Here is a 12,916-nt window from a genome sequence, read left to right as displayed (position 1 = left end):
GGCGGCAGACTGGGATGTCTTGCAGAGTGAACAAGACAGTCCCTCCTGGTCCACAGTGCCCATCAGTGTTTAAGCGACACAAACAAGCGGAATTTGAGATGAAAGGCAGAAAAGCCCCTAGATTAGGAGTTGGAATAAAACATCAGAACATCAAACACACCCAGGGAGCTCTGGGAATGCACTGGAGCCCACAGTAATTACATATCACACGTCGGGTCTGGCAGGCTGGGTAGCAGCGATGGACTAGGGGGAAGATATGGCCTGCGGGACGGGGGGAAAGGCAGACACGGGGCCAGGCTCTCCGACCACAGCTCCTCTGGGGACGATGATTCAGCTTGCATGGGGACCTCTCTGAAGGTGAGACCACTGCCCGCGACAGAAGCCCGCCTCCTCCGGTGACCCGAGGCTGGAAGGAGGGAGTGAATACCATAGAGGAATAGGCACCGGAACCAGGGGGCTTTTCAGGGCAGAAGGAGCAACCACACAGACACTCAGTCATGTCTAACGTGAATCCTAGGAAATGAGTTCTAAATCTGGTCCTGTAGTTAGTTGGAGCCTGGCTCTAGCAGGAAGATCTGACCTTGGGAGACTTGTGGCGACCCCACCTCAGTGATCCCACTGTAAGTAGGGCCCATATGGGGGCCCACCTCACAGGGCGAGGTGAGGATGGATCCATTCTGTGCAGAGTCCCCAGGATGCCGCTGGACACAGTGGACCATCCTGGTCACTCTAGGACCCTCAGCCCCCCTTGTGATCTGAGGCTGGGGGCCGGAGGTCACTGAAGGACTGGCCACTTGAGGGTGGGGGTGGCAAGGCTCTTCCCCCCCGCTCCCCATGCCAGCTCCTGAGGGCACAAAGATGAGCTGAAGAGCAATTGCTCTGAATGATAATTTGCACTTAGATTTATTTTAATCGGCAGCACATTAGCCAGGCACACGCGATAACCGTTTAATGACTGTTATATGTATAATCCATTTTATTCTCAGCTGGCTCCCACGGTAATTACATTCTGCTGTGTTTAATTCATAACTTGATCATTTATTTCAAGTCATGCTGGGTTGGTCCACAGGCTCAAGGGAGGTGCCACTTGCTGAGGAGCTCAGCCTCTGCTCTGGCCATGCAGGAAGCTGGCGAGGCCACCGACATCTCCTCGGCTCTCGTGGGGGCTCTGGGCCAGCAGCTCCGACTCTGGGCCGGCCAGAGCTTGCAGTGGGTGGTGATGATGGTGATGCAATAAAGCAAAGGCTGAAATAATATCAGACACTTTCTATTTAATGTAATAACTGCGCAGGACGTGTGCACACCCCACACCCAGCACACCCGAGAGGCAGGGGCCAACAGCTCAGTGTGAGTCTAACAGGCCTGGGAGGACCTGTGGGTTCAGTTCTGATGTCCAGAGTGTTTGACCTCACCTTTCCACACCTCAGTTTCCCCACTTTTGACACAGGGATGAGACCACAGTACCCATTTCACTGGGGCCTGTGAAGACTGGAGATCCAGAATATAGTAAATGCAGTCAAAGAGTTTTTTAAATAATTAAAGCAATTCTCATCCTTGCTGCTCAGGCCAGGAAACTAAGGTCGTCCCACAAAACAGTACCGAAGTGGGTATATAAATGCATGAAGGTGGAGGCCTTCTGAGAAGCTGGCTGTCAGCCACAGAGGCTAAGGAGTCCTACACCCACCACTGGCTGGAGGACCAGGAGGCTGGCAGTCAAGCTCATTCTCGGCCTGACAGCCTGAGAACCAGGGGAGCTGATGGGTGTGAGTCCCAGTCCCTCCATGTGAGTGCCCCGTGGCCAGTTTTGTTGACACAGAACGTAAAGCATCACACACACCTGCCAGGCCTCTCTGCCTCTTCTGAGAACTCAGGTGTTCCCAGATGTCTGTCCACCATCCAAAGGGTCTTTTTCAGGCTTTCAGTTCCCAATACTTCCACCAGAGTCCTATGGGGAACTTGCTTTTAAGGACAGAGTCCACCACCCTCGCACGCACTGGCTTAGAATCTCTAGGGAGGCTCTTCTACTACCTGCATTTAAAGAGCAGGACTGGCACCACACTCAGGCCAGCAGTGTTTGCTGGGTCCATGCCTGGCCCCATCCTCCATCCGCTATCTCATAGGCACATCCCCTTGGCATGTAGTGTTGTCCACACTGCTGGAAGTCCTTTCCCCGAGAGCAGTGTGAAGTTCTCCTCAATTAATCACAGCCGCCCTTGCCCCCCGCCCCCCAGACACTGACACACCTGGAGGTCCCTAATTAGGAGCCTAATTAGCCCCACAGCCCATTTCTCATCACAACGGCCCATCATGAGTCTGCTTTGCAACTAATGGCTGAGTCTTCATGACAAGAATGGCAATTCCTTCCAGTATTTACCTCCACCTTCCCCAGAAAAGTGCCAAGGGCAGCATGCATAAGCCACTCAGGGGACCGCAGCACTGTGCAGGTCAGGGCTGGCCGCTGGCCGGGCCATGGACCTGAGGGCAGGGGTCGGGTGACCGCCATCCCTTCTTAGCTGGGATGGGAGGGCCTTCGGGGGGAGGGGAGCTGCTGGGGGAGGGCGGGAACAGGGGAGTGTGCAGGCAGGTGGCAGTAGGATGGAAAGGGGGGCCTGGCTGCTGTGCCCTATGCCTCCCCAGCCTGGATCCTCAGGAAGAACTCCTGAGTCCACTTTGTACTTGGCCCTTCCACTCTGTCTGCATGGCTGAGCAGGAAGTCTTTTGTCTTAAGGAAAGAGGGAATGCAGGAAGCTGTCAGAGCAGGCGTGCGCCTTACACATCGCTTGCCTTCAGCGGGAGCTTCACTGAGGCCATGGTGAGCGTCCTGGCTTTTCTCTGGAGGATGAACTGCCTGCTGGCCTTCCTGGGAAGGAAATGCACTGGTGTCCAATGCCCAGAGACAGAAGAGTCAAATACAGAAAATGACCAGGCAGAAAGCTGCGGCACTCATTCCTGGAACACCAGGTGAACTCGCTTCAAAGGAAGGTTTGACAGGGAATGTGTGGATCAACCTGTACTGGCCCACAGAAGCAGCAGAGCTCAGGCTCTGGGGGTCCTGGCAGTCTAGCAGGGGAGGAGGGCTCCTTGCAGGGCACGCTACTCAGGTCTCCTCCTCCCAGAAAGCCCCTCCTCTCCCCAGCTCTCTGCCTTGCCCCTCAAGCTGCAGTTGTGGGTGATCCCCAGAGCAGCAGCTGGGCCTCTCTGTCCGGCCACCTTTGGTCTCTGATGACAAAACCTGCCCAGAGTGAGAAAACTGAATCAGACCAGAGCCATGTGGAGGGTGATGCCTCCAGGCAGTGGGATTCTCCAGGGGTCATTCCCAGAGCAGCCATCCCCACTGAGCTGTTTCAGGGGAGGCCTGAGTGTCTCAGTAGGAATTTGGCCCCAGGAGGAGCCTCCCAGGCTCAGGGGGACAGAGGACGTCTGAACAGCTCTTCACTGAGATGTGTTACCTCTAGCACCAGCTCAAATGAGCCTCCTTCCCCTGCCACCCCTGCACCCCACCCCTGCAGTGGAGAAGTGCCCTAGACACACCCTCTGGTTACCAAGGACAACCCTGACTGTCTGATGACCAGGTTGAGACTGGACTTAATGAAGCTTCAGAATGAAGAAAATTTTCACCTCCAAGGGCAGAGGTTAGGGGACATGGTGCCCAGTCCACCAACCTCGGGAAGGGGGCAGAATGAGGACTGAAAGCCAAGCCCTGAGCCCCGCAGCTCAGACCCCACACACAGCCTCTGCTAGCTGCTATCACTCTGCAGTCAGATCTTTGCAGATTTCTTTTTTCAAAAATCTATTGTGACAAGATAGAAAGGAAAAGAGGGTACATGAAGCCTTGGTAGTCACGTACCCTTTAGTCTGAATTAGCATCAACTTCTTCACCAAGGGCAGATATGGATGGTGCAGGGGGAGGTGAGAGGGAGGTAGGACACGTAGAGCCACAGAGCAAAGGCAGATGGAGGGAGTGCCACCTGCAAGAAAAGCCCCCCAAACAGGATCAGGCACCTCTGAAGAATAATACCTTCATTTCTGTTGTAATTTGGGCCGAGCCTGGTTCAACCTCACTATGCTCCAGATGTCATGGAGACAGCTAAAGGCCAGACAGCCACGGGGGATGGTGTGCTTCCATGCACTTGGCTCTGCATTTATAATACAGACACTTTGGATTCACCATTCATTCCACATTGGGAGCAACAGGAGAGGCAGCGAGGTACCTCAGTGGCCTGATTCTGAAGTTTAGTCTCAGCATTAAAAGGGAAACACCCACTGATTTCCAGCTCAGTCTTTGCAAATGGAGCATCGTGACTCAATACACACCTTTTTATTTAAGCCAGACTTGGTTTTGTTAACTTTGTTGTGAAACTGCCAAACACACAGAAGTGAATCGAGAACAGTGTCCCCTGCTCCCACCTTCTGGGCCCAGAGGCACTCCAGTTTTGTCCACTGTCAATCTAGGGTCTCCACTGAATTATTATTATTTTAACATGAATTTGATAAAGTCAAAAATCCCTCATCCATCTGTCCATCCATCAGCAGGTGAAGAATAGGGTGAAATGTTGGCTTCAGGGTAATTTCCCATGGCTTTTATTTTCATGGATATCCCACAGTAGAGCTGACACCCCCACCCCCTAAACCCGAATGACGGGGCCAGGTACCATCACCCCCGTCCCCGGGTGGGAAGGAAGTTGACTTGGGCTGCTCGAGAATTTTCAGATTCAGAAGACGCTGGGTGGGGTTTCTGGATTATTTTGAAAGAAGTAGCACTGGGGCCCTGGAATTATGTTTTCTCAAAAACTTGTTTTTCATAAGTAACTGACTGTGTAGGCAAATCGGTCTGTGGTGGCGACATGCTGGCATGAAGCTAATCATTAGCTGCCACAGGAAGGAGGCGATCATCCCCACAGGCTCCCATCAGACAGGAGCAGCCCAGGAGCTGACGTCTTCATTACCCAGCCTTGAAATTTCCAGAGAAGATGGCAATTCATGCATGGCCCGGTTGTCATCCTCCCATTGATTTCAGAAAAATGAAACTCTGGGCTTCCTCTCGACACTTTGTGGCCATTTCTCCATCCTCACACATAAAGGAATCAGCCGTCAAGTGGATGCGGAATCCTTGAGTGATGTCTGAAGGGCCCGTGGCAGGCTCGGCGTGTACATTTTTGCTCACGCACCCACAGTTTCGATGCTTGAGTGTGGGGGGTGGATGGAAATGCAAATCAAGCCAGCCTGAGAAAAAGTAGGGGGGGGGGCAGTGGGCGCATTCCAGGTATGAAAGGATCAAGCATTAGATGCCATCAGGACTCCAGGCCTCTTCCCATCCCCAGCTCTGCTGGAACCAGCCTGAACCGGTGACAGGGGCCCACCTCTCCCAATGAGCAGGAAGGACTCTAAGTGTACAGCTCGTGTCCCCAGGGCAGTGAGGATGGGTACTCTGATTAGCAGGGATGGAGAGGAAAGGACCAGCTCCTTCCCAAGGCCATGCAGGGTAGGCTCTCAGGAACACAGACCTCTGGGACCCAGCAGGAGGGCCAGTCTGGGGCACAGGGGTGGGGCGGTGGGCACTGTGGGTCTGGATGAGCAAAGCCAACAGATGTCCCCTCCTGGGTCCATGCCCACTGTCGCCGGCGGAGCAGTGCCATTCAGCCTGTTGTGGAGCGTAACAAACGGGCAACAGATTGCCCGTGTGGAGGATGAGCCTGTTCCACCAACTTGGCATTTGAAACCAAGATAATAGAAAGCAGACTGAGATTCAAGGGTCGTGACAGGTGTCCAGAGCAAGGTTATCCACTTGGCATCCAGCAGCCTTGGCCCTTTTTCAAAGAAAAATATTATACCATATTAGCTCTCTTAGCTGTCGCAGCCGTGATATATGGGTGTGTATTTAATATTCGATCTATGGTTCTGTGTGTGTGTGTGTGTGTATGTGTGTGTGCGTGTGTATGTGTGTGTGCAGGGGGCGGGGAGGGAGGGAGCATATTCAAGGCGACGGTGCATGTGAAGCGCCTAGAACAATGCCCGCAGCAGATCCCCGCTTTGATGTCGGCAGCGCGGGCAGCCTATCTGCACGGCAAGCACGTGTGTATTTATGGACCCGAGAGAGGCTGTGATTTCAGCAGATCGCGTTTGCTCTGCATGCATAATCTGATTATATTTTAACTGCTCATTTACACGAGAACACATTTCCCTCAAACGTGCTAATGCTCTTTTTTTTTCCCCCTCAATGATATTTTTAAAAACCAGATTGCTGGGCGGTACAACTGCGCTGAGAGAGCTTTCCGAAGTGCAAACAAGCGGCTCTCCATGTGTGGACATGATGCTGCCCGCCCCAGAATTACACTCTTGAGGGGAAGAGACCATGTGTCTGCAGAGGCTTTAGCCCTGCCCCAGGAAAGGGCTTTCCCAGAGAAGGCCGGCCCTGGCCCTCACCCTCGCCTGGTCATCCTCCCAGTGCCACGAGGACAGCCCTGAGCAGGGATGAGAGTGACGGCACATCACTGCTGCCCCTAGAGAAGGGGGCTTCATGCAACACCTGCATTCACTGCAGCCCCCCAGGCTGTGCTCCTTGGTTACAGCAGCCCCTGGACCCTCATGGGGCCCACAGGGGAGCTCCTCAACTGTCCATGATTAATAGGTCCAGAGGAAGTCCCTCCGAGTCCCCGGGGCTGGGCGCTGGCCAGCCTTGCCCACCCCATTCCCCACTGGTCTGCTTATCCTGTAGGAATCAGGGGCCCATCCAGGGTCTCAAAGCACATCCTCGGGAGCTGCAGACTCTACCTCACCTCAGAAATGGTCTCAGGGAGCTCTTGAAGGGCAAGGGAGTCCCAGGAAGGTGAGAGGCAGGCAGTGGCAGCCAGAGGAGGACCCGGGCCTGACTGAAGAGGGCGCCTCTCTCTGTCCCGCCCACCTGCAGGCCAGAACTTACTCCCAAGACACGCCCACCTGCAGGGCGAAGGGGAGAGGGGATGAGCCCACTGGGTTCACTAGAGTCTCAGACGTGCCCTGGGGACTGCACCCTGGAATCTACAAGCCACCAGGCCTTCTGCTGGCGCTTCTGTGGGACTGCACCTCTCTCCAAGGCTCCTGTCCCAGAGCAGGGGCAAGTGGGTCACCTGCCTTCTCTGGCACCTGATTGTTTCCCAAGAGTGCCCGGAGTCATCCAGATGCTCCGAGGCAAGAATGACTAAGGAGACTCGGGTTTTATTTTAGAACTCATATGAAGTCATTAGGAAATGGGAGATGAGTTTTTTATTTAAGTACTTTTAGGCAACTGGAACTCCTGAGTATAGACAAAGAGCACAGGTTTCAGGTCTCAGGAAGACGAGCTGGAACTGTCAGAAGTCGTGTTTATGCAAGCACCACCCTCCCTGGGAGATACCCTCACCCCACAGAAGGAAGGCCCATGAGGTGGGGGGGGGGGGCGCAGGGGCCTGTGGGGCAGAGGCCCGGCAGCTGTGACCCTTTCTCTTTCAGCTTAAGTCACAAGTGTGTTCACAAGCACCCCTGGGAAAGCTAGCCAGAAATTGGTAAATTTATAAGAGGCATAAACTCAGCTTCCCAGGGGGAGAGCTGACAAAACACTGCTTTTCTCTGAAAGCTGAGCAGATGGAACTGTTTGTCCTTCTGCATCGGATGCGCTGTTGTCTTTCGCCCAAGAGAAAGTCTCAAAAAGAAAATGCCTTTGCGGGAGGGGGTACTCAGGGACCCTCCTTGTAGCTGACCCAAGTGTGGAGTCGGGGGGGGGGGGGGGGGATGAAGGGGGAAGGCAGGGGACTAGGGGTGGGGGGATAACTCTGTCAGTTTCAAACCTGGTCCCCAGAAGTCAGACTGCAACTTCAAAGAAAATTCTAAAAAGCATTCTTTGTGTTGATCAGCCTGAAATGCATGCCATAGCAAAGCCTTCACAGGAGTAATTTTTAGGAACCTGGGCTGCATGGAAGCTTGTTTTGGAGATCAGATTTTCTCTTTCTCCTTAGATGATCTAACATGCCCTTTTTTTCCTCCAAAACATCATCTTTCCTGACACGTCTCTTTGCTGAAGTCTTCAACACCCCAGGTGGAGTCCACAGTTGCCAGGCCCTTCTCGGCTGCAAGTGTTGGTGGCTATTGCTTGTACAGCGCTCTGCTCAATAAATCTAGAAAAGTGCACGGGGAGATGGTTTAGATTGTTAGGAGAAGGGGCCGTCCTGCTGCCGGGGCGGGGGGGGGGGGGCGGCGGTGAAATGACAGTTGCAACCAAGGTGTCCCCATGGCCTGAACCCCTCCCCCAGCCAACTCCCTTCCTGCTTTAGAGGGTGGAGCCCAGAGGGACTAGCCCCCAACCTGCAGCTGGGAACTCAGCCTTCCTCATGCAACCTCCACAGGGACCCTGCCACTGACGGGAATGAAAGCCATGCCCGCACTCTCAGGGGCCCAGGAGCTCAGCCCTTCCTCTTCCCCATCTAGCCCACTGGCGATAAAGCCGGAGTTTGTGGAGCAGTCACCTCCACATGGCGTGTGGTCATGCACCTGAAACATGGTGCTCATAATAACCTGGCGACACCGGGTCCACTGAAGTTTGGTCGGTTTATAGACCTGGAGCCCACAGTCAGCAGGGTACACTCCTGGCAGCCACACCCTCCCCATCTTCTGGCTCTTCCTTGTGACCACAGCTCAAATTTCCAGAAAGCCAGATAGGGGCCAAGGGTTAAGGCACGACTGGAAACATGAGGGACAAGGATGTGAGAGCCAAGGCGGGTGCACAGCCTAGAAGGAGACCTGCCGCTTCCGCTCCACTCACTAGCTCTCACACAAGGGTTGCTCTATTTTTAACATCCTCCTTGGAATGCTCTGCATTCCGACATGTGCACTTTCCAGGCTGTGGGTGGGAAGTCAACAGCCAAACTCTACAAATTACACATACTACATATCCTTAGCATCTTTAGATAAATGTACACTACTCCCCACCCACCTGTAGCCTCATGGGAAACCTAATAATAACCTTAATAACAATAAAATGTTTCTTTTGCCACTAAGTCATGGAGTTTGGGGTCCTTTGTTACGCAGCAGTAGGTAAATAGATAGCTGATACAGGTATTGCTGTGAACTTTTTTTTTTTTAATTTTAGGAAGAAGCCTTCTTGTCATAAGAGTTGCTCAAGGGCCATGTGGGGACCAGAGGAAAGACAGGATGTGACCCCAGGACTCCAAGGACTGAATTCTTGTAGCCAGGAAAGCAAAGTCCTTGTTACACCCTCTGCCCCTCATACTGGCTGCCACTCTCCTAAGATGGTTAGATAACCCTGCCCCCTCGATAGCTTCAGGCCCAGAGGTACAACCCAGAGGGGTCTGTCTTGGGTTCCATAGCTACATCTTCTTGCATTTGGAAGCCCATTGGGAAAAGACCATGGGTGTTGCCAGTCTCACTGTTCATCATCTAATCTCTTTCACTAGTTTATCAAAAGTCCGCTGAGCACCCACTACATCCAGGTATCTCTCAGAGCTTGGGAGAAGTTAGCAAAGCAAACAAACCAGGACCCCCCCCACACACCCACCCATAGCAGTGGTCGTCCAGGCATCTTCTCTCCAGTGTCTCAGACTTGACCTTCACCCTGAAGCTCAGGTGACCGCCCAGCTCAACAGGCAGGACACCACCCTGCCTACATCACGCTGGGAATCCCAGGAAGCTGGAGACACCCAGTTGCTGCTGCCCTCTTGGCCAACACACCAGCTTCCCCAAGAAACTCAGACCCCTCATCAACACATCTCAGCCCTGGCAGACTTGGACAAGCAAGCTCGTTGCAGACACACAGCATGTGGAGTGTCAGAGAGAGGCCAGCAAGGCTCAGAGGGAGTTAGGCCTGGGCAAGGGTATGGTCCAGTCACTGATGGACACAGCAGACCAGCCCCACCCTCCGTGAGCACCTCACCAAAGCTTTCCCTAAAGGGTCCCAGCTGTTCAGGAAGCACATGTCCAGGGAAATCATAAGCGAAAGAGGCGAACAGTTCGGACATGGAAGGTTCCGGCTGCTGGGCCATCCAGACAGGCTCCCTGCTTCACAGAAAGAGGATTTTAAGCCACTGAGGACTCCGGACAAGGTCCCGCCACCCATGTGGTTCAGCAAGGCAGCCCAGGTGACATTTCCTCCGTGGTTTCAAGCAAACGCCTTGTCATAATATTTGTGCTAAGTTGCCTTTTATGATTTTTTAAGCTCCTAGGCTGGCTCGAAAAGAAATCTTTGCAAAGAAGGCCAGCTTAGCAGAAAGGTCAGGGGTGTGAAAACCAAACAGTGAGCTTAAGCAGCCAAGTGAGAGCGCGTTTCCATAAGGAGCGTCCTCAGTGGCAACAGCTACTGGCTGGCAAAGTGGCCACTGGCTGCTGCCTTCCTCTGGGGGGGGGGGGGTCTCAAGAGAAGTGACCAGATACCACTGTCCACGGCAAGACCCCCCACGTCCCCATGGGTTCAGGATGACCTCCGGGGGCCAACACAGGCTGACAAGGCACTGCTTTCTGTGGCAAGGACACTCACTCCCAACCCCAGGACGAGTTCACTGAACCTATGGGCTCGCCTTCCAGAGAGCAAATCTGGGCTAACTTAGAGACGTTAAAGCAACTTTTGTTTTCCCAGGTATTTCAGCTTCGCACCCTCTGAAATCCTCACACAGTCTGCACAAAAACATTCACTCCACAGGTGTCCACTGAGAGCCTGCTGTTTGCAGCGCCAACAGCATCCAGAACAACAGGTACCCGGGAACGTCGATTTGAACTGTGTACCCATTTCACAGATGACTAAACAGAGGTACGGGGAAGCTAAAACACTCACCCAGATATTAAGCAGCAGGTTGAAACCACTCCTGTTGCCTCTGAGCTCACTATGCTGGCCTCCAGCAAAGAGACATTTGTGTTTCCTGCGAGGCTACATTTTTAAGCATATATCTTATGTGCCAAGACTCCGTGGTGGGAACATCAGGGTTCAGTGGAGCAGAGAAGCCCAGAGCCAGCTGGGAACTGGAGACTAAGTACTGAGCCGGAGCTTCTCCCCGCAACTGGTCTGAAGTCTGGCTGCTCGGCCTCACCCGCTTTCCTCAGAGCTCCCTTTCCCTCAGCTCCCTCCAGTATCTGTTCCTGATTCCCAGGCAGCCAGGTCCCTCTACATCCTGCCAGGCTGGACCCTGAAGATGACATCTGATGGTCCACGTGCAGGTGGTGATGACAGGCCTGGACCCTACCACCTGCACCCACAGTGGCACATCGCCACCCCAGGGTGCTGGGTGCAGGAGACCACCCTGCACAGAGGCGGGTGGTGCTTTATCCTCTGCTTTCTGATCGCCTCAGTCACCCCCTCCCCCAGTTACTTGTGCTAGAGTAGAGCTCCCTGGGAGCCCAGCTTCTTGCATCCCAGGAAGAAAGGGCATCCCCCTACCTCAGCAGGAAGCCCACTGCTTGAGCGGGCTGGAAGCGACCCGGGGCAGTTCCCTTGGGGAAGTGGGGCTTAAGAAGCTGGGGAGACCCGGGAAAGGGGAGCGAGCTGCCTGAGGAGGGTGCCTGGAAACAGCCAATATTCCTGGCGCACCTCGCTGGAATCCCAATTCCCTGGGGTGCACCTTCCAGTCCAGATGGTCCCTGAGAGTGCGCGGGGGTGATCAGCCAGCCCTGCCCCCTTGCGGGGCGGGGACAGTGGCTGGGGCCTCCTTCTCTCCCCTCCAGCGCCCCCCACGGCTGGGCGCGCCCGTCGCCGCCGGCTCAGTGGAGGCGCAGAACCCGGGAGGGCGCTGGCGCGGCGGGAGGTGCGCGGAGCGAGGTGCGCGGAGAGCGCGAGCGAGAAGAGAGCGCGCCGGGCAGCCGGGCGTGCGCTCCGCTCGGCTCCACAGGCTTGCCTCGCGCAGCCCGAGCCCCAACCGGCTGGGCGCTCTCCGCGAGAACCGGTTCTGCCGCCCGGGGACCCGAGGAACCGTGGGATCGGGCATTCGGAGAAAGCCGGGACAGCGCGGAGCTCGGAGGGAAGCTGCAACCCCCGGTGAGTGCGAGCGCCGAGCGCGCCAGGCTGGCACGGACCGGGTCGGCGCTCCCCGGCTCGACGGCGCGCCCCCTCGGCCTCTCACACCCACCTCTCGGGCTCCCTCTATTCTGTCCCTGCCTGAGAGGCACCCACTCTCGCCTCGGCTTCTAGCCGCGGACCCCAGGAAGCGCAGCAGCACCCCGCCCCGCGCGTCCGACATGCGTCTCAACAGCTCGGCTCCCGGTCCCTGGGTCGGCCTGACCGGCGACCCGTTCACGCAGCCGCCGTCGGTGCTGGAGGGGGCGCTCCTGGCTCCCGGCCTGGGCAATGGCTCTGGCAACCTGTCGGAGCCCGTACCAGCGGCGCCCAGCAGCGACCTGGATGTGAACACGGACATTTACTCCAAGGTGCTGGTGACCATCGTGTACCTGGCGCTCTTCGTGGTGGGCACGGTGGGCAACTCCGTGACTGCGTTCACGCTGGCGCGCAAGAAGTCGCTGCAGAACCTGCAGAGCACGGTGCACTACCACCTGGGCAGCCTGGCACTGTCCGACCTGCTCATCCTGCTGCTGGCCATGCCTGTGGAGTTGTACAACTTCATCTGGGTGCACCATCCCTGGGCCTTCGGTGACGCCGTGTGCCGCGGCTACTACTTCCTACGCGACGCCTGCACCTATGCCACGGCCCTCAACGTGGCCAGCCTGAGCGTGGAACGCTACCTGGCCATCTGCCACCCCTTCAAGGCCAAGACACTCATGTCCCGCAGCCGCACCAAGAAGTTCATCAGCGCCGTCTGGCTGGCCTCCGGCCTTCTGGCTGTGCCTATGCTCTTCACCATGGGCCAGCAGAACCGCAGCGCCGACGGCCAGCACCCCGGCGGCCTGGTGTGCACACCCATTGTGGGCACCGCCACAGTCAAGGCCGTCATCCAGGTGAGCAGCTTCT

At 55.5% G+C, this 12,916-nt stretch overlaps 1 protein-coding gene across 1 annotated transcript in view; it reads left to right on the top strand.

Moving 5' to 3' along the window:
- Positions 1 to 11,750: 11,750 nt before the first annotated feature.
- Positions 11,751 to 12,916, top strand: part of NTSR1 (neurotensin receptor 1) — a 48,771-nt gene continuing 47,605 nt past the window's right edge. Inside the window, exon 1 of the mRNA XM_020889533.2 lies at positions 11,751 to 12,903. Within this exon, the coding sequence (XP_020745192.2) occupies positions 12,190 to 12,903 (714 nt within the window). The 5' untranslated portion in view covers positions 11,751 to 12,189. The remainder of the gene's footprint in view (positions 12,904 to 12,916) is intronic.

Source organism: Odocoileus virginianus, chromosome 9 (assembly GCF_023699985.2).
Source record: "Odocoileus virginianus isolate 20LAN1187 ecotype Illinois chromosome 9, Ovbor_1.2, whole genome shotgun sequence".
Taxonomy (NCBI): domain Eukaryota; kingdom Metazoa; phylum Chordata; class Mammalia; order Artiodactyla; family Cervidae; genus Odocoileus; species Odocoileus virginianus.
This window is presented reverse-complemented; position numbering and strand designations above follow the sequence as displayed.